Source organism: Notamacropus eugenii, chromosome 2, assembly GCF_028372415.1.
Source record: "Notamacropus eugenii isolate mMacEug1 chromosome 2, mMacEug1.pri_v2, whole genome shotgun sequence".
NCBI lineage: Eukaryota > Metazoa > Chordata > Mammalia > Diprotodontia > Macropodidae > Notamacropus > Notamacropus eugenii.
In genome coordinates this window covers 2,685,189-2,705,529 of record NC_092873.1, presented here as the reverse complement: position 1 = coordinate 2,705,529, position 20,341 = coordinate 2,685,189, and the positions used below count along the sequence as shown (strand labels likewise).

Below are 20,341 nucleotides of genomic sequence, written 5' to 3'. Positions count from 1 at the left end.
TAGAAAACCTGCACTCAAGTTCTTCCCATGATACACACTGGTCATGTGACCCCATTGGACAAGCCACTTATCCACCCAGTATCCTAAGCAACTTTCTAAGCAAAGTAGGTGACACTTTGAAGCAGTAGAGGTCATTTTTTTACTGGCATGGGATTCAATATAGAAACCATTTCCTTTAAAAGAGAAAGCTTTTGGAACTTGGCTGGAACATGCCACAGATGTGTTTCAGGGATGTTTTGGAACTGATGCTATGAAATGAAGTAGATTATGTGGAGTCTCTGGCAACTTAGTGTTGGCATTGACATACACAGAAGATGCAGTTCCTGAGGTCACCATATTTCATAATATAGATTTAGAATCATCAAATCCAATCCAGTCATTTTATATGTAAGATAAATGAGGCAAGTCAAGTCAACAAAAACTAATTCAACACTTACTCTGGGCCCGACACTGTGCTAAGCATCAAGGATACAAATACAAGTTAAAAAAGATAGGCTTTGCTCTCAAGGAGTTTATATTCTAATGAGGGCTACATAATGATAATGACACATAAAAAACTGAAAAGTCAGAAGTACGAAGAGTTAGAAGCAGAGTTGGGAAAGGAATGAAAGATGGCTGGAGAGGACTCATGTTCAAAATGGAGGTTCTGGGAGAAACTTACTAAGAGAGAAGGGGCCTTGGGGTGGAGAGACTATCCAGGGTGAGCAGACCATGGGGCTGAGGGAATTTCCAGGGTCAGAAGGAAGCTGAGACATGGTTACAATCTGGAATCAAGCTGTGAGTCACAGAGGCTTGCCCAGAATCATATACCTCATTAGTGTTACATGTTGGAATCAAAGCCAGATCTCCCTGACTCCAGCTTCAGTACTTTATCCATTATACTAGCCTACCTCTGAAATCAATTTCCAACCAAACAGAGATTTGAGCCCTGGCCTTGAGATGAAAAAGGGTTTGAATATCTATCAATTGTGCTTGTTTATATGGTAGCTTGGGTAGTCCTAAGGATACCTCTATGAAATTCCTGTCTCCCAACAGAAGAAGATAATAAAACTCCCTTGCCAAGAGGAGAGGAATAGTGATCTCAACAAAGCTCCTAGATCCTGTGTTAAAACCTTCTTGTGAATGAATTTGTATTTCCTGTTAAGAAACACTTGAGTGTGTATGTAGTTGTTTCAGTATTCTTGATTTTTCTTTGTAGCCTTTTTTGGATTAAATGCCTTTTACAGATAATTTTGTGAGTCAAATGCTTTGTTGTATAGGAAAATACACTAGTTATCTGATTAAATTGTAGATTTGATTACCAGATAATTTGATGGACCTTGGAAATAGTGAAGGCTCCTAGTGTTGGGATCAGGGCCCATTACATAAGTACTGAATAAGTGGTATAAGCCTCCCTTATCTGTGGAAGGGCCTAATACTTACTAAATGCCCTCAAGTAAATTGAGGCTCTTCTCTTGCCTCTCAACTCTAAAAAATGATTATATGAGTTGGAATTCTGTTTCACCTTTCCATGTTCTTTTTCTTTCTTCTTTGAAGCATGTAGGGTCATGGAATCAGTTTTAGAGTTGAAAGGAAACTTAGATGTCATTTACTTCAACTCCCTCATTTTACAGATGAAGAAATTGAGGCCCAGAGTTGTCTAAAGTGACATAGATCATAAATACCCAGGATTTCAATCCATATCCTCTGTTTGAAAAACTACAACACTTTCTCCACTGTAGCATACTGTGCATCTTTCTACATTCTTTTGAGGAAAACTCAATTCTTAACAAAATTGAAAATATTGATGAATTTTACCAACCTCTTTTCCTTTATCCTAGGGGTAGAGACCAACTTTTCCCTCTTGGATACATAAATACTATTGGCTAATGGCAGAACAAGTACCGCTCATGTTCTGCTGCTCTCTCACCTAATACTTCCCCTTGCTTTCTAAATTTGCCTGTAGTGGAGTTACCAAATGGGAACTGATGTACTCTCAGTAAGTTTCAAGGAAGTGACTTTGAAGAAAACCTGAGAAATTGTGGCAGATGATTTAAAACTTCTGGCAAAACCCCAGGTTGAATCAGACATTTTTAGTTTTTTGGTGGAGACTTCTCCCAATTGAGTTGTAACACTTTCTGATATTTGCAATAGCACCTTAATCCATTAATGGATGTGACCTCCGTGATGTTGGCAGTACTTCAAATTCAACATATATGTATTAGTCCCCTATTATGTGCAATCTACTGTGTTAGGCATAGGAGATACAAAGTCAACAATGAAAGCATCCTTGCCATAGTGGATTTCTAATCTTCTGGAGGATATAATATGTAGACATACAAATAAATACAAAGTACTTAGAGAAGTTACAGATAAATAATAACAGCTATAGAGGATCAAGGAAGGTTTCATGGAGGAAAATGCCATTTGATCTGAGTCCTGAAGGAAGATAGGATTAAGAGGGGCAGGGTATGTAACTCATTTGGAAAAAAAGTGCTTAGAATGAAGATATGGGACATTCAATATTTGGGAGCAGATGGATGGTCAGATCTCAAAGTAAACTTAAAAAAAAAAAACATCCTGAGTAAATGCACACTGAGAATATCTGGAAAGAGAAGTGACATGAAAACCAAAGAAGAAGAGAATTTCTAAGAGAGGATAGTCAAGTGTGTGTGTGTGTGTGTGTGTGTGTGTGTGTGTGTGTGTGTGTGTGTGTAGGGATCAGAGATAAGCCTGCAAAAACAATAGAATTTGGCAGTTGTTTAGGTAATCATGTAGAAAACAGGTTCAAGAGAATGGAACAGTCAGATTGTGATTGTGTAAGAAAGGTGGAAATGAAGTACATCTGCCAACATTCTAAAGTGATCACCTTTGATTATGACATTTGAATGCTGACACCTTAGTACATATACTATTTGTATAAGGGGAAATGACACCAGGAGGAATTCCATGATGGTAGAAACCCATTTTATAAAGTACTCAGGAATCAGTTTTCAAGATATCTCCAAGAGAGGAAGATATCAAATAACTGCAATAAAGAACAGATAGGGAATAAAAGGGAAATAAAAGTAAAATTAATCAATTACCCACATACATAGTTACTCATATTTATAAGATATTCAAGGGGAAGTATTGGTCACCAACTTGTTTTCTACAAAAAGGGCAAAGTCATGAAAGATGCTTGGATAATGTAACCACAGAGGTAACTTTGTTTAATCATCATTTAGTTATTAAAATAAAAAAAGACATAAACTATGGAGAAAAATGTTTTCCAAAGGTGTCCATCATTGTCACTGAGGATATCTTACATTCCATCTAGATGAAAAAAGGATTCCCTGTAAATTACAAGGTCTTCTAGCTGGTCCAAGTTTACATACAAGGATGGACTGTGGTTCCGTGGATAGAGTACTGAATTTTGAATCAGGAAGACTCATATTCATGAATTCAAATCTGCCTCCAGACACTACTGAATGTGACCCTGGTCAAGTCACTAAATCCTGTCTGCCTCTGTCATCTATAAAATGGGCTGGAGAAGGAAATGGTAAACCATTGCAGTATCCTTGTTGAGGATAATTCAAAATGGGTCATGAAGAGATGGACATGACTGAAATGAATCAATAACTGCTTAAACCGACTTATCAAAATTGATTGATTACTCAAATGAGATCACCATAGCAATTCATACAGGAACAACTAAATGGATGATACAAATATTTATACTTCATAAAATGACATAAAGTTGTAGTGCAAGTCCATGAATTAGCACATGAACACAAATTACTAATATAAGTACCATATGTAAACAGTAAAATGAGCCCAAAATCAAATGGGAGAAATAATATGAATTTTATATTATAATAAAATGAACTGAGTGCATTTGAGAAACTGCCTTCTGCTTTGAATGATCTCAAATTGCCTCAGTGCAAAGATTTTTCTTCCTAATGTAAATGTTCTCTTAAGAGTAATAAGTGTTCACAAATCTTGGAACACTAAAATTTCTGAAGAATCAGAGGAATGGGTGACTCAAAGGTCAGTGGGGACATCCATCTGGGTTCAAGTAGTCTGTAGCATATTTTCAAGTATACTGAAGGAGGTGATATATTTCTAAATTTTAACCCTAGTTTGTCATATCTACCATAATCAAGATCTCATTTACTTATCAAAGCAATGAGATACTCCATTCCCTGAACTGATCCAATAGCTATCTATTAAAGAAAATAAAAGAGATTCTCATTGCTTGGATCTTTCTCTGAACTATTCTCCTGGAATGCCAGGCCTGACTCATGAATAACTTTTTATGAGAACTTTCACAGCCTCTTTTACATCCTTGTTTCTCAGACTGTAGATCAGGGGGTTCAACATGGGGATGACAATAGCATAAAACACAGAGGCCACTTTATCATTTTCTTGTGACTCGCTGGAAGAAGGCTGTAAATACATGTAAGAGAGTGTCCCACAGAAAATGGTGACAGCAGTCAAGTGGGAGGCACAAGTAGAGAAGGCTTTGTGCCTCCCTGAAGCAGAGGACATCCTTAAGATGGCAGCCAGGGTGTAAATGTAGGAGAAGAACACCACCAGCAGTGTGCCTATCAGGTTAAATCCCACAAAAATGATTATCAGCATGACATTAACATCAATATTAGAACAGGAAAGGGACAGGATTGGGGGCACATCACAAAAAAAGTGATTGATGGTGTTGGAATTGCAAAAGGTCAATGAAAAGAGAAATCCTGTGTGTATGGTGGCATTCAGGGAACCCACAACATAGGATCCAGTCAGCAGTAGGATGCAAGCCCTGTGGGACATGACTATTGGATAATGGAGTGGGTTGCATATGGCCACATAACGATCTACAGCCATAGCAGCCAGAAGGTAACATTCAATTGTGGCAAATGTGCCATAAACATATAATTGTATCACACACCCTGAGAATGAGATGGATTTATCTGAGACCAGGAAGTTTACTAACATCTTGGGAGTGACAGCAGATGTGTAACAGAGGTCAACGAAAGCCAAGTTTTGTAGGAGAAAATACATAGGAGTGTGAAGATGAGCATCACACTTGATGAGCAAAATCATCCCAACATTGCCCACTAGAGATGTCACGTATATGAGCAGAAACACTAGGAAGAGGATGTACTGTACTTCTTGGAGAACTGCAAATCCCAGTAGAATGAACTCAGTCACTCTGGTGCCATTGCCTTGGATCATGGCTTTCACATCATCTGCAAATGAAGGATACAGAGACAAGGACCAAGAGATTTTAGTGACCTCAAATTAGGAATGAAATAGAATTTAGTTTAATATTGGGTCTTATTTTGTTGAAAAATTTTGTTTTCACATCACCTTCCTTTCTCATTTTATTCCTCTGCAAGGAGATGACTGAAGGAGCTATTCCTTTTAACACTAAAACTAATAAAGAAGGAGAAGAAAAGAGTTGAGCAAAAGCCACCAATATACCAAGTATGTAAAAGGATGCTCTGACACCTTTAAGTTCTGTTTTCTGAAGTCACCATACCTGAGGCAGTTCAAGAATCATGAGTTTCCTTGTGACTTTTAACCTGGTTCTTAGAGACAGTTTCATAAGGAGACCAGGCATCGTTGTTCTCAGCAATGAAAGCACAAGAGGAAAAAGTATCTATCTAGTCTCCCTGGTACTGCCTTGAAGGGGAAGGCCTTGCTGGGCTGTGTAAATCATAATACTACTTGCTAGATAGCATTTTTCTGGCACCCCAAATTGGCAAGATGCGTTACAATTATTTATTTTAAAATTTAATTCCTACAACTGCCTGGAACATTGGTGTCACCATCATCCCAATTTTAAAAAAGAGGAAATTAGTCAAGGAGAGATTAAATGATTTGCCCAAGGTCTCCACACAGAAGTATGAGATAAGATTAGACCTCAAGCCTGCCTGACTCCAGGTTCAGCACTCTAGATACCACCTTGCTGCTTCCTTCTTCTTTGATACTAAAAAAAATCTCATAGACTATTAGTCTTGGCAGTATTGGTCATCCTGGAAGTGCTGTGGTGACATATTTTCTTTATCTATAGTAGGAAAATAGGAATCTGGAGGGATATTTAGATTCAGGAAATCACTGATTGTTGGAGGTGGAAAATGAGCCCACAGATCAGAACTAGAAAGGGCTCAGGATGGGAAATGTTAGCTCTGAGTGAAGGGACCCTGGCCCCTTGAATGCTGTGAGACCTGTGAGGAACTTCAGAATCTCAGAACTGAAAGGTGTGTTAGAAATCATCTGGCCAAGTCTCTTTGTGTTAACAGATGAGAAAAGAGGCCACAGTGAGCTTCCATGATTTGTCTAAGGTCACTCTAAACTTTCTCTCCACTCTGAGTCATTGGCAGAAGTGGACTGAAGGCCATGCATCCTTACATCCAATCCAGTACATGTTACTGTCTTTTCTTTTGGAGACAATCTCTGTATCTTTCCCACACTGGAGGTGCAGTAGCCAATGATTGCCCAATGTCCCTGGTAATTCCATTTCTGATTTGAGTTAGTCCATACCTCCTCCTCATGGCTCTTTGTAGTGGTGCTAGCCTTACTAGGGATGCCCAATTGGCTCTCACCCCAGTGAGCCTCAGAACTCCTTACTTCTGAAGCACCTGAGTCCAAGGAAACCATCAACCTCAGCCTCCCTCTATAATAGAGATTTCAGGCATGTTCCACCATTATCTCCCTTCCTCTCTGTACCCATGCCCCAACTGTGCCCTCAACTTCCCCATGTTCATTCTCCTCCCAGTTGCTACACATACCTCTCTGTTCCAGCACCATAGGTCATGTACATACACATGTACCTAAGCCACATTTCTGCAGTGTTTGAGTTTTTGTGTCTTAACCGATGCCCCACTATCACCTCATCCCTACTGTCTCACCATTGGGCCACCCTCTGTTGGCCACTGTACCTACCCATTGTAAGAATGTCACCCTGCTATAGCTAGTCTTTGCTTCATTTCTGTCCCCTCCTTCAACTCTTTTCTTCTGCTGAAAGACTATAGAACTTAGTGATTTATAGGTAAAATTTGAATCCATTTTGGTTCTGTCCCTCAACAAACCCCTGCCTCCTCCCATCTTACCTGTTTCTTTTGGTGGCATCTCAATGCCCTCCATCACTCAGGCTCAAATCTGAGTGATTCCACACTTCTCATTCCCTCCTCAGTCATATCTAATACGTTGTGAGATCATAATAATTCTTCTTATCAAAAACTCTTGCCTCCATCCTGTAATTTTTTGGGAACCCAGGAACCCTGGGAATTCAGGCCCTCATCACCCTGCGTCCAGGTTGTCAAATTTGCTCCTCATGATTTTTTCTCTTTCCATTGTCTTCCTTATTCAACCATCCTTCATAAAGTTTCCAAAATATCTTGCCTCAGGCACACTTGGCCCCTATACTTCTTCAGAATATCCAGTAGCTCCCTCTTGCTGCTCATAGTATATAAAACATGGAAATTCTTTCATTGGATATTAAAGGACCTGACTCTGACCTTCCACTAAGACTCATTTCTCATCATTCCTTTTCATACACTTTACATTCCAGCCAAACTAGACTGACAGCTCTCTTCCAAAGTAAGCCTGCCTTATCTATCCTTCCTGAATATGAACAACCTTCTCCTTTCTCGAGTGCCCTGCTTCCTTCTATTATCTTCAAAATCCTTATTGTTTCTTCAAGGGCTTGATCAACTACCTGTGCAACCCCTCCCCCGCGTCCTCTAGGGAGCCCACCTTCTCTGAGATTCACAACTGAAAGCATTTTCCTCTCAATTTTTATGTAGTTTTCTGTCTATTGCTCTCTTTCTCTGACTCTGTCTCTCTCCCTTTTCCTCCCTTCCTCCCTATGTTTTTTCCTCCCTTACCTCCCATCACTCACTACTTCTGTATATTATTCTCTGTAAATGACAGATCCTGTCCCCTCTAGATTAAAGTAGAAGACAAGCATCTTCAGTAGCAGGACAATGTGGTCTCTGTCCTTGTATCTGAAGTCCTGAAAACCAGGCCCCACATCTACTGGTATGCAGGAGAGTCAATGAAGAGGAGGAAGGAAGTTTAGGGGCAGTCAAAGATAGACTTCTCATCTGGCTCAATACATACTGAGTAAGGTGAATAGGATTGATAAAACTCCGTGTGTATCCATATCTTGTAGATATCTAGGTGGTATAGTGGATTGAGTATCTGATGTAATATCAGAAAGGTTTGACCTCTAATCCTGCCTCAGAGAAATTATTTGCTGTATGAAATTGGGCAAATCATTCCACCTCCCCTTGGCCTCAGTTTTCTCATATGTAAAATGGGGAGAATGGTGGCGCCTACCTGCTATGGTTGTTATGAGGATCAAGTGAGATAATATATGTGAAGCATTTTGCAGAAAGGAAGGGGGTGAACTAAGTGATGTTTAAGGTCACTCAAGTTCTAAACCTTAAGAGCTGTGATCCCTGAGGGTGATCTCTTCCTTCCTCTGAAGGCCAGTCAGTCACTTCACAAGATCAGATGTCCTCACCCACCATTCACTGTCTCTTCATTGTGGCTTTGCTTGGGGTAAGAGTTTCCATTCTCAGTACCAACCCCTCTGTCTCTCTGACCCTGGTCCTCCAAGCTCTGCTTCTTCTCTAAGACACTTTTCCAAACAAACACAGTTCATTGGGAATAAAGTGAGATTGTCTTCAGGGGAACTAATCTCACTCTAAGTTCTCCTCCTCCCATTAGGTCTAGGCTCCCTGGAGTCCTAAGTTGACATATCTTCAAGAGCTTCAAATGCACCCACACATATATCAGCTACACAGCACAGGGACCTGCTCTCCTGGGCATTTATGGGCACAGAGGATGAGGAAAGATCACGAGAAGGAGTAATCATTACCTGCTCTCCTTCCAACTTCCCAGGAGTGAGGCTTTTCCCACTTACTTGGGAATTTTGCAGTAATGACTATAAACTACATTTCTTGTTGACTTTTAAGTTTGCAAAGCTTGTAACTCCATACCTGTGGGAGCCAGGTACTGCTTTTGTGGTTATTTGTTACTTTGCAGATTTACTTGTGTTCATATTAACTTGTAAATAATCAATCAGTCCATCAAATGCCATTCAATGAGCATGTTCTATGTGTCAATGACTCTGCCAGAAAGTCAAGATTTGAATACCGTTCACTTGATGGGACACAGTGGAGAGAGCTGTAAACTTGAAGTCAGCATAGATGAGTTCCAATACTACCACAGACATTTATTACTGTGGGAAAGTGTCTGTAAAGTGAGCACAAATAAGAGCGCCTATCTCATGGATTTTTTGTGAGGATGAAATGATATAACATGTCAAGTGCTTTGTGAATCTTAAAATGCTACAAAAATGCTTAATGTTATTATACATATTATTATTTTTAAAAGGATGATACCTACACCATCTATCTACATATCTATGTTTCTATGTATCTATCATGTCATGCTCTCTCTCTTTGTGCCATTCCACCTCTGTCTCCCACTCACTGTAGAATATGAGAAATATAGGGTATTCATCACTTAGCAATATCTTGAACAATATGCAGTTAAGCTTGTGTTATTTAAGTTTGGCAATGGGTAATCTATCAATTGGTTAATAAAAATAATTATTGATCTTTTTATATGGATAAAGTACTGTTACAGGCACTTGAAATAAAAATATATGAAAGAAATCAACTCTTCTCTCAAGGAATTTGAATTCTATATGAGAAATAATGTATTCATTCAAACATTTACATAGGAGTTATGAGATAATTCTAGAAAGGCACCAATCACAGGGGTTGGGGGGATTGGGAGGATGACTCAGGAAAGACTTTTCCAAGGAGGTAGTTCTGGAGTTCACTCTCGAAGGAATTATGAGATTCTTCAAGGTAGAGATAAGAAGAGAGAGTGTTCCAGGCATGAGAGATGGATGACCAGCGTGTGTACACAGAAATGGAGCATGAGATGCTGTGTGTGATACGTGGGACAGCAAGAAAGGCACTGCAGATCATGGGAAGTGGAATAATTCTAGCAAACCAGCTAGGAGCCAGGTTGAATTGGGCTCTTATGGCCAAATCATGTAGTTCATATTTTATCCTAGAGGCAATACAAAGCTCCTGGGTATTCTTGAGAAGAACAATAATATGGTCAAACATGTACTTAAGTAAAATCACTTTGGCATCTGAGTAAGATGATTCAGAGCCAGGAGATATTTGAATGAAATGGCACAAATGTGAGGCCATGGCAGTGTTCCAAGTAAGAGGTGATTAAGGCATGATTTAAGGTGCTGCTTGTGTGAGCAGAGAGGAAGGGTTGGGCGTAAAATATGTTTTAGAAGTAGGCACTACATGATTTGGCACCTCATTGACAAAGATAGGGGATGATGGAGAATTAGGAGTAGAGAATTACAATATGGGTGTGAAACTTAGAGCCTGGACGGAAGGTGGTGTCCTTGACAGAAAGGCAAACTTGTTTGAAAAGCATATTGAATATTTAGTTGAAAATGTCCAATCAATAAATCAGTAATTCAGCAATCATTTAGTAAGCTTCCATTATATGCTAATTGGCAATAGATGCACAGAAAAAGGTCAAACTGAAGGCAAAGGGGAGATTATGCTGCTACTAATAAATACAAATAATATCCACATGGAGTATATGGAAAGTGACCTTAGCAAAGAAGACATCAGCATCTGGAAGGACTGGGAAATGCCACCTGCAGATGAGACTTGAGCTAAGAGCTGGAGAAAGCCAGGGAATCCAAGAGGCAGAGGTAAGGAGAGAGAGCATTCCAAGCTGGGAGGCAGCCAGGTAAAAGGATTGGAAATGGGAGGGAACATTGTGTGGGACGTGAAAGAAATATTCCTATATTCCTGGACCATAGAGTGCAGGGCTAGTTGTAATATGAAAGAAAGGTCAGAATGGTCTGGGGTGTGATGAGCTTTCAATACTCTAAATTAGTTTATATTTTGTTTTCAAGTATTAGGAATCCAGTGGACTTTACTCAGAGTGGGGAAACATGTTTATCCCTGTACTGTAGGAAAATCACTGGCCTAGGGGACCATAGGTTGAGAACAAAAGATGAATGCACTTGAGGGAGAAAGTAGCTCTCAGCTTATACTTTTCAGCTTAGCTCCTTCACCCCATACACTAGTTACATATGTGAACAACAGAAATGAAAGTAGCTACATAAATTCCCATATGTACAAGAATAAGTGAGCTTTCCAGTTGAGTGATATAAGATACCAGTGTATCCAAGGAGACATGGAAGATTATATGCGATGAACGGCAAAAAGGAGGTCTGACATAAGCATAAAGTATGTGAAAGGATGTAATATATCATAAGCCTGGAAAGGTCGTAGATTCTGGAGGCTTTTAAAAATGTCTAACAGAAAGGTTTAACTTTTATTGTATTGGTGATAGAGAGCCATTGAGTTGGTGGAGAAGAGTGACATGGTCAGGTCTTTGTTTCTTGAATATTACCTTGGAGACTTTGAATATACACAAATACATGCATATACTTTCACATATATGTTTATTTGGAGGGCTACATATTTGTAAAAACTGGAAATTCTGACAGTGGCTTGGCATTATGGGGATTGTCCTAGTTCCTTGTTTGCCTTGGATTTTGTTTGTCAAACTCTCTACTGCTGCTAACTGAATGTGTGACTTTGGGCAGGTCATATGACAACTTTGGATTTGAATTTCCTTCTTTGTAAAGTGAGATAGTTGGACTAGAAAATCATTAAGATGACTTAATTTTCCACACGTCTATAGCTCTCTCAGTGTCAGTTTAGTTACCTGTAAGATAGGGAAAACAACATGATATGACCTACTGCATATGGTTAAAAATGGAGACCTAATTATATCCACAGTGACTTATGACCTTTATGTCAAGAAGACCTGGGTTCAAGTCATACATCTCCCTTCTTCTAGTTGTGTGACCATGGGCAAGACTCAACATCTCGGTACTTTCCAAGTAATTCTTTAAAAGTGTAAGTTACAGTTGAGTTTTGGGTTGCCAATATGTATAATTGGAAATCAATAGAAGAGTTTTCATTCACAAACCTCCCCCATCAATGGAATTACAGATACTTACTCCTCCTCCCCTCTTCCATGCGAAAATATTTAACAGTCAATGTAAACTATCACCACTAGTGCCATCATCACTATCATTATTGATCATATCAGTAATCATGTTAAAGATGTTCAGTTCTTGACAATTTTAAAGACTCTTAAGAGCAGCTTTCAGCTGCGTCCAATTTGTCACACCCTTGATAGTTGAGATCTTGTTGACATACCAAGCAATGAAATGGGATGAACTCTAAACCAATACAATAGCTAGCTGTTAAAGAAAAGAAATGAGAGGCTCATTGTTTGGATGTTTCTTTGACCTACTGCCCTGAAACGCAAGACCTGACTCATGAGCAACTTTTTACAAGATTTTTCACAGCCTGTTTTACCTCCCTGTTTCTCAGACTGTAGATGAGGGGATTCAACATGGGTATGATTATACCATAAAACACAGAGACCACTTTATCATTCTCTTGTGACTTGCTGGAAGAAGGCTGTAAATACATGTAAGAGAGTGTCCCATAGAAAATGGTGACAGCAGTCAAGTGGGAGGCACAAGTAGAGAAGGCTTTGTGTCTCCCTGCAGCAGAGGACATCCTTAAGATGGCAGCCAGGATGTAAATGTAGGAGAAGAACATTACTAGCAGTGTTCCTAGCAGGCTAAATCCCCCGAAAATGATTAATAATGTGACATTAGTATCAATTTTAGAACAGGAAAGGGACAGGATTGGGGGCAAATCACAAAAAAAGTGATTGATGGTATTGGAATTGCAAAATGTCAGTGAAAATAGAAATCCTGTGTGTATGGTGGCATTCAGGCAACCTGCAACATAGCATCCAGTCAGCAGTAGGATGCAAGCCCTCTGGGACATGACTATTGGATAATGGAGTGGGTTGCATATAGCCACATAGCGATCTACAGCCATGGAAGCCAGAAGATATAATTCAACTGTGGCAAATGTGCCATAAACATAAAACTGTATCACACAACCTGAGAACGAGATGGATTTATCTGAGACCAGGAAGTTTACTAACATTTTGGGAGTGATAGCAGATGTGTAACAGAGGTCAACAAAGGCCAAGTTTTGTAGGAAAAAATACATAGGAGTGTGAAGGTGAGCATCATACTTGATGAGCAGAATTATACCAACGTTACCCACTAGAGACATCATGTAGATGACCAGAAACACAAGGAAGAGGATGTACTGGAGTTCTGGGTGAACGGCAAATCCCAGTAGGATGAACTCAGTCACTCTGGTGCCATTAACTTGGATCACAGCTTTCATGTCATCTGCAAATGTACAGAGAGAAGGACCAAGAGATTTTGGTGAACTCAAATTAGGAATGAAAGAGAATTTTGTTAAATATTTGTCCTTATTTTGTTGAAAAATTTTGTTTTGATACCATTTTTATTTCTCAATTTAGTCCTCTCAACTAGTTAACTCAAGAAGCCAATCCTTGTAACCCCAAGACAAATAAAGAAAGAGAGGAAAAGAGTTCAGCAAAACCAACCAATATACCAAATGTGTCTGAGGATACTGACACCTTTAAGTTCTTTTTTTCTAATGTTCCCTCACCTGAGCCAGTTTAGGAAATATGAGTGTCCTTGTGACTTTTAACTTGGCTCTTAGAGATAGTTTCACAAGGAGACCAAACATTTTTGTTCCTAGCAATGACAGTACAAGAGATGTAAGTACCTAATCTCCCCAGTGCTGCCCTGAAGGGGAAACTCTTTTCTGGGCTGTGTAAGTTATGGTACTACTAGATGACATTGATCTAGTGTGCTAAATTTGGCAAGACACTTTACATTCATTTATTTTAACATTCAATCCCCACAATTTCCCTGGGACATTGGTGTCACCCTCATCCTGATTTTAAAGATGAGGAACTTAGGCAGGCAGAGGTCTTACCCCAGAAGTATGAGACAAGATTTGACCTTAAGACTTCCTGACTCTGTGGTCAGCACTCTATTACTTATACCAACTCACTTTCTACTTCTTGTTTGATATCAAGAAATCTCACAGAACTTTAAAACAGACCAATAGTATTGGTAGCATTGGTCATCCTGGAGGTGCTCTGGTGACATTTTTTCTTTGTCTAGAGTAGGAAAAGGTGAGTAAGGAGGAATATTTAGCTCCAGGGAATCACTGGTTGTTAGAACTGGAAAATGAGACCACAGGTTAGAGTTAGAAGGTGCTCAGGATGGAAAATGTTAGCTCTGAAGGAAGGGATCCTGGAACCTCAAACCTAGAAATCTGTGTGAAATCTGTGAGGAATTTCAGAATGTTAGAATTTTTTTTTTTAAAGTGAAAGAAAAACAAAGTTTATTAAAAATTTGCCTTGTTGGGTTGACTCTTAAAGAGCCTAAGCATTTGCAATGCTTGTATTCACAAGCAGGCCTGATAGAATCTCAGCTAGACAGTCTGAGTGCCTTCATGGAAGTGAGATGGAACTTACATACAGAAGGTTAGTGGGAAACATCTAGTGGTGGTCTGGTAGTCTAGGGTGATGAGAGGAGGGGTTTAGAGAGGGTCTTGTGGAGGAGGACAAGGAGGGGGTGACTGGTCAAGGGTTGGAAACAGCTGGAGGAAATCAGGAGACAACAGACAATGGAGGTTTTGAGTGGGAAGTAGGTGGGGCAATCCAGAGGTAAGAGACAATGGAAGGCCAGGCTAGGCCAAGGGCAACAGATTTGAATATGAAAGGCCAGGTTAAGTGGGAAGATTCAAGGAGAATTCAAGGAGGTTCCAAGAGTCTGTACCCCATCATTTTCCCCTCAAACAGATTGAACTCAAATTCTTTTGGGCTAAAGGGCTAAGATCTCAGCTTCTGAAACTGCTTCCTGTTGGCAAGGGGCATAGAGCTGTCCCTGCCTTGATGGGTCCTGTTCAAGGGGTATGTAGCTTGTTCTGTCATCTGGAAGCTGATGACTTGTGCTTTGGGAAAGACAAACCTCACAGACAAGGACCAAACAGGCACAAAAAGAGTATAAAGAAAAGACAATTTCCCTGGCATCAAAGACAATTTCTTTGGAGAGAATTAAAGACGACTATGGCAAGGCCAAAACATAGACGGGCATGAATAACGGGAGTTTTTTTCTGTCAGATATCCCCTTCCTTTCCAGATTGCTCCATGGGCATATAGAACAAAGAAAGCATATTTTGAGTAAATAAAAACGTCAACTGGCCTAGGGTCAAGTCCTAATGATGGGGTTCAGACTCTGGGAACTTCCTTGAGCTCCCCTGGAATCTCCTCACTTAACCTGGTTTTTCATACTCAAATTGAGCTCTTCTTGTATCTCCCCATAGAACCTGGCTTTTCATACTCAAATCTGTGGCCATTGTCTGTTACCTCTTGATTGCCCCACCTGCTACCCATGTAGGTGCCCCCTAGTCTGTCTCCTGATAGCCTCTAGCTGTTTCCAGCCTTTGACCCTCCTTGGATTCCCTCCTTGGACTTCTCCTCAAGACCCTTTCTAAACCCCTCCTCCCATCACCCTGGACTACCAGACCACCCCCGCCAGATCCCTCCTATACTCTTTTCTGTATTTAAGTTCCATCTTGCCTTCATGAAGGTGCTCAGATGCAATCCAGCTCAGACTCTGTCTAGCTGGGATTCTATCTGGCCTGCTTGTAAACACAAGCGTCACAAATGCTTAGGTTGCTTAAGAGGCAACCCAATATGGTGAATCTTTAATAAACTTTGTTTTCTTTGGCTTTAAGAAGGCTTGAGTCGAATTTATTCAAGCATGACCCTGACTGTCAGTGTTTTGGGGTCCCCATCACCCCTGAACCTCATCACTAAGGTATGGGTTAAGAATCCCAAAGCCTGTCTTCTCCTTTCATCAACATACAGAGGGAAAGGTTTTTCTAGATTGGGAAGGGCTAGTGATGGGGTAGTGGTCAAATTAGGTTTTAGAGTCTCAAAAGCTTTAGCTCAATCTGAGTCAGTGCCCTGAGTAGAGTCAGAAAGGGGTTTAGCAATAAAACCATAATTAGGAATCCAGAGCCTACAAAATCCAGCCATGTCTAAAAAGACTGCAACTTGTTTCTTAGTGGTTGCAACAGGGATAATGCTTTTACTCTCAGAGGTTAAGGAGAGAGAGGTGGGCATGAGTTCATGGCTCAGATACTTTATGGACAGGCATGCCATCTGGACTTTGTTCAAAGAGACCCTATAGCCTGGAATGCCCAAGAAATCAAGGGCTTCTGTGGCAGCAGCCAAAGACTCAGCCTGGGTGGGGCTACAAATAAGAATATCAGGTACCTTAAATCCCTTCCAAACCCTGGCCAAATAAATGAGGGTCATCTTGAAAACTTTGGGGCAAGATAGTCCATGTTAGCTGATATGGACTGGATTCCCCAGAAAGAGTCCATTCCAAGGCAAAAATAAATTGTGAATCTATGTGAAGAGGTACACAGAAATCCCCAGGGATCTGAGTTAGTATAGTGTATAGGTTGGGGACTATTGGAATGGCAGCTTCATTAATAGCCTTGAGATCTTGAAACTTTTGTTCCTGGAAGGATTTCAGTGTTGCATGGAGATGAACAAGGGACAAGGATTCTACTTAATCAGATATTGGCTGTGAAGAAGGAACACTTTAGGGTCTGGGAGGCTAACAACAGCTGGGGTGGCAGAAGTAGCTCTCCCTGGAATTCCTGGATCCCAAACAATTGGCCTGATTGTCTCCCACACTTTCAAGCAAACATGGGGAGATCTAGTGCACAGAGACAAAAGGGAGATGGGAGGTTTAACTAGAGAAAATTGGCTCCCCAATTTCACCACCAGGTCCCGTCCCATCAAGGGGGCAGGATAAGAGGAGGGCATAAGGAAGGAGTGTTTAAACAACAGATCCTCAAGTAGGCTGGGGAGGGGGTATGTCTGGAGACATTCCTCAGTTTCCCCTTCAATGCCTATGACCCGAGGGGTCAAGGCGCGAGTAGGGTAGAGTAACTGGTTAAAGCAGAGAACTTAGCCATGTTCAAGTGGGTAACCTTACCTTCAGCTTCTGTTTTTGCCCAGGGCTTGGTGAGAGAGGTGGAGAAAGTGCCAGCACCCAGGCTTTCCTGTCATTCCCAGTCTTGAGAAGACTGGAGGACAGGATCCTGAGGGGGTGGCTCCACCACTTTTCCAATATGAGGGACAATCTTTCCTCCAAAATCCCTCCTGGTCACCTGGGCATAGTTCCATAGGCACTGGTTCCTGGGGCTCCCTCTCAGGGGGCATCCTGGAAGGGCACTCCTTGGACCAGTGACCCTCCTTGTGCCATTGAAAGCAGGTTTCCCCACTGACCAAGTAGTCAGGCTTCCTCCAAGGGAGCACCCTGGAGTGGTGCTCCCTGGGTCTTTTCCTGGGCATGGGAGCAGCTGAGAATTGAGCATGCTCCCTGTCTCTAGCCCTTCTGCTGCGTTCTCTTTCCTCTGCTACAAAGAGGTCTCTGTTATTTAAGACTCCAAAGGCTGTCTCCAATAATTGGGCCTGAGGTGTTTGGGGTCCCATTGCCAATTTCTGCAGTTTCCTCCTGATATCTGGAGCAGACTGATTAATAAAATACATACTAAGGGTTGCTGCCCCTTCTATGGTGTCAGCATTCCAAATTTGCATGTTTTTTTAATAGCCTCTACTAGCCAGTCTTGAAAAAGGGCAGAGTTTTCCTTGTCTCCTTGAGTAATTCCCCTAACTTTTTGAAAATTTACTTGTTTTTGAAATGCAGTTTTTAGGCCTTCTAACAGGCAAATTACCATAAGTTCTCTCTTTCATCTATCCTCACTCTTTTGATAATCCCATCCTGGGTCACTAGTGGGAACAGCAGCTGCTCCTGGGGGGTATTTTATGGGATCATTGTTAGCCATACGATCCCCAAACTTTTGGGGATGTTCCCAGATTCTCCCCTTCTCCTCAATGGTACAACAGGCAGAGAAAGGAATATGCAGATCCTTCTAAGAAAGTTCAAATTGTAGGGATATGTCCCTAAAACCCTCAGTAAACCTCGTGGGGTCTTCTGAATATCTCCCCAGTTTCTCTTTAACCTGAATGAGATACAGAGCATGCACTTCCCTTAAGGGAAAAAGCCTTGAAGGTGCTGTGAGAGCTGGGGCTTGGTTAGAGAGATAGGAGGTCCCAGTTTTCATGAGGGAGGGACTGGAAAATGCTGACTCAACTGGTTTGAGCTGCAAGGCCAGGGCATCTGGCTGGCAAGGGGAAAAATCGGCTGGCACCTGAGGAAGGGAAGGAGTCAGATACCCCAGAAAGTGTGGTGGGAGCAGGGCCTAAGGCCAGAGTGAATGTGTTGTCCCAGGTAGAGGGGCTGCAGAAGGAGGCACCTCAGCAAGACCTGTGGCTGGGACCTGAGCAAGGGTCACCAGAATGTTAGAATTGAAAGGAGTGTTAAAGATCATTTGGCGATGTCATTGCGTTAACAGACTAGAAAGGAGACCACAGTGAGCTTCTATGATTTGTCTAAGGTCACTCTAAACTATCCCTCAATTGTGAGCTATTAGCAGAATTAGCTTAGAGGCCAAGCATCCTCACATCCAATCCAGTGCCTGTATTTTTTTTTTCTTCTGGATACTGGATCTCCTAATCTTTTTTTTTTTTTAATTTAACTTTTAACATTCATTTTCACAAAATTTTGGGTTTCAAATTTTTCTCCCCTTTTGTCCCCTCTCCCCTCCCCCCCCACAAAACATGGAGCATTCTAATTGCCCCTATCACCAATCTGCCCTCTCTTCTATCATCCCTCTCTGCCCTTGTCTCCATCTTCTCTTTTGTCCTGTAGGGCCAAATAAGTTTCTATACCCCTTTATCTGTATTTCTTATTTCCTAGTAGCAAGAACAATACTTGACAGTTGTTCCTAAAACTTTGAGTTCCAACTTCTCTTCCTCCCTCCCTCCCCACCCCTTCCTTATGGAAGGCAAGCAATTCAATATAGGCCATATCTGTGTGGTTTTGCAAATGACTTCCTTAATAGTCGTGTTGTATAAGACTAACTATATTTTCCTCCATCCTATCCTGTCCCCCATTACTTCTATTCTCTCTTTTGATCCTGTCCCACCTCATAAGTGTTGACCTCAAATTGCTCCCTCCTCCCCATGCCCTCCCTTCCATCATCTCCCCCAACCTGCTTATCCCCTTATCCCCCACTTTCCTGTATTGTAAGATAGGTTTTCATACCAAAATGAGTGTGCATTTTATTCCTTCCTTTAGTGGAATGTGATGAGAGTAAACTTCATGTTTTTCTCTCACCTCTCCTCTTTTTCCCTCCACTAAAAAGTCTTTTGCTTGCCTCTTTTATGAGAGATAATTTGCCCCATTGCATTTCTCCCTTTCTCCTCCCAATATTTTTCTGTCTCACTGCTTGATTTCATTTTTTTAAGATATGATCCCATCCTCTTCAGTTCACTCTGTGCACTCTGTCTCTATATGTGTGTGCATGTGCGTGTATATGTGTGTGTGTGTAATCCCACCCAGTACCCAGATACTGAAAAGTTTGAAGAGTTACAAATATTGTCTTTCCATGTAGGAATGTAAACAGTTCAACTTTAGTAAGTCCCTTATGACTTTTCTTTGCTAGTTCTCTGAATCTTTTCTAACCTGGTGTTACAGCAGCCAATCATTTCCCAATGTCCCTGGTAATTCCATTTCTCACTTGAGTTAGTCCATACCTCCTCCTCATGGCTATTTGTAGTGGTACTAGGTTGTAGTAGATCGCCAATTGGCTCTCACCCAGTGAGCCTCAGAACTCCTTACTTCTGGAGCACTCGAGCCCAAGGGTACCATCAACCTCAGCTTCCCTCTATGACAGGGATTTCAGGCATATTCCACCATTATCTTCCTTCCTCTCTATACCCATGTCCCTATTGTGCTGCCATCTTCCCCATTCTCCATTTTCTCCCAGTGCCTTCACATACCTCTCTGCCACCTCCCCATAGATCATGTATATACCCATGTACCTAAGCCATATTTCTGCAGTGTTTGGGTTTTTGTGTCTTAACTGATGCCCCACTATCACCTCATCCCTACTGTCTCACCATTGGGCCACCCTTCTGTTGGCCATTGCACCCATCGTGAGAAGGTCACCCAGCTATAGCTAGTCTTTGCTTCATTTCTGTCCCTCCTTCAATTCTTTTGCTTCTGGGGAAAGACTATAGAACTTAGTGATTTATAGGTAAAATTTGAATCCATTTTGTTTCTGTCCCTTATCAAACCCCTGCCTCCTCCCATCTTACCTGTTTCTTTTGGTGGCATCTCAATGCCCTCCATCACTCAGGCTCAAATCTGAGTGATTCCACATTTCTCATTCCCTCATCAGTC

General features: G+C 41.2%; 2 protein-coding genes and 1 long non-coding RNA gene across 3 annotated transcripts in view; 1 reads left to right on the top strand and 2 right to left on the bottom strand.

The window, feature by feature from the left end:
* LOC140524246 (uncharacterized) overlaps positions 1–20,341 on the top strand; it is a 173,146-nt gene that overhangs the window by 14,528 nt on the left and 138,277 nt on the right. The gene's annotated exons all lie outside the window — the stretch shown is intronic.
* Positions 4,261–5,190, bottom strand: LOC140523305 (putative olfactory receptor 5AK3). Its single transcript, XM_072638234.1, has one exon. It carries the CDS (start codon positions 5,188–5,190, stop codon positions 4,261–4,263), a length of 930 nt encoding a protein of 309 aa, XP_072494335.1.
* On the bottom strand, positions 12,375–13,313 carry LOC140530363 (putative olfactory receptor 5AK3). The gene has a single exon (XM_072649934.1). The coding sequence runs from the start codon at positions 13,311–13,313 to the stop codon at positions 12,375–12,377; it is 939 nt and encodes a 312-aa protein (XP_072506035.1).

Bases quoted from the DNA above. Each gene is read 5' to 3' on its own strand.
- LOC140523305 (XM_072638234.1), bottom strand. From the start codon at position 5,190: ATGATCCAAGGCAATGGCACCAGAGTGACTGAGTTCATTCTACTGGGA.
- LOC140530363 (XM_072649934.1), bottom strand. From the start codon at position 13,313: ATGAAAGCTGTGATCCAAGTTAATGGCACCAGAGTGACTGAGTTCATC.